Below are 976 nucleotides of genomic sequence, written 5' to 3' on the forward strand. Positions count from 1 at the left end.
ATATATATTGTATGTATATCATTAACGTGTTCATATTTTCTTTTCTTAGGTATTGCTAAAATACAAGTCTATTGATGTAAATGCATGGAACAAAAATGGTAACACTCCTTTACACTGCACTGCTGCGAAAGATAGCTACAAATGCGCTAAAATACTGGTGAGTACTAACACTACTACTACTACTACTACAGCAAAGTTCTGTGCGACTCCCTAATCCAAGCAAGCCAGTGCTTTAACATAACAAGCTGAACGTACTGGTGGTGGACAACCTGAACTACATGTACTCTGTAATTGATGTTGAATATCCCTTTGACCCCCAAACAATGAAGAAGGAAAAGGAAAACATAGACACATACAATCCTCATAAAAATGAGATAGTTCGACTGAAAAATGAAGAAGGTGAAGATAGTGTCAATTGTTGTTGGGCCCTTGGCGACAGTATCAGAAAGGCATCAAGGGGAATGTAAAGGAAATCGGAATAAAGTCCCCAGTAGAGCTATTACAAAAGGTTTGCTTACTTGGCATACCCAGTATTAGATAGTTGAAAAGAACAGACAACATGGTACTGTAGGCTGCAGGCAGCTAGCCCGCTACGCATGCAAGACTCTAGGGGTTCCAACAAAACCTGGGTTAAAAGAATAATAATAATAATAATAATAATAATAATAATAATAATAATAATAATAATAATAATAATAATAATAATAATAATAATAATAATAATAATAATAATATTTTTAAAAGGATTGACGTAACTCTTCATGAAGGTAAATAGTCAAGACGAAGAGCAAGATTCGACTGTATAGATATTTTATTAGTTGAACAATATTTCAACAGTACGTCTGTCTTTGTCAAGTTCAAAATAAGAGGTGATTAAAAATTCGAGGTGCTCTTATTTTTAACTTGACAAAGACAGACGTACTGTTGAAATATTGTTCAACTAATAAAATATCTATACAATCGAATCGCGCTCTTC

The 976-nt window shown here is 33.5% G+C and overlaps 1 protein-coding gene across 1 annotated transcript in view; it reads left to right on the forward strand.

Annotated features, from left to right (window-relative positions):
- The window catches only part of LOC106868019 (transient receptor potential cation channel subfamily A member 1), a 143,923-nt gene that overhangs the window by 73,526 nt on the left and 69,421 nt on the right, over positions 1 to 976 (forward strand). The window contains exon 5 of the mRNA XM_052970331.1: positions 50 to 157. Coding sequence (XP_052826291.1) covers positions 50 to 157 — 108 coding nt within the window. The remainder of the gene's footprint in view (positions 1 to 49; positions 158 to 976) is intronic.

This window comes from Octopus bimaculoides, chromosome 9 (assembly GCF_001194135.2).
Source record: "Octopus bimaculoides isolate UCB-OBI-ISO-001 chromosome 9, ASM119413v2, whole genome shotgun sequence".
Lineage (NCBI taxonomy): Eukaryota > Metazoa > Mollusca > Cephalopoda > Octopoda > Octopodidae > Octopus > Octopus bimaculoides.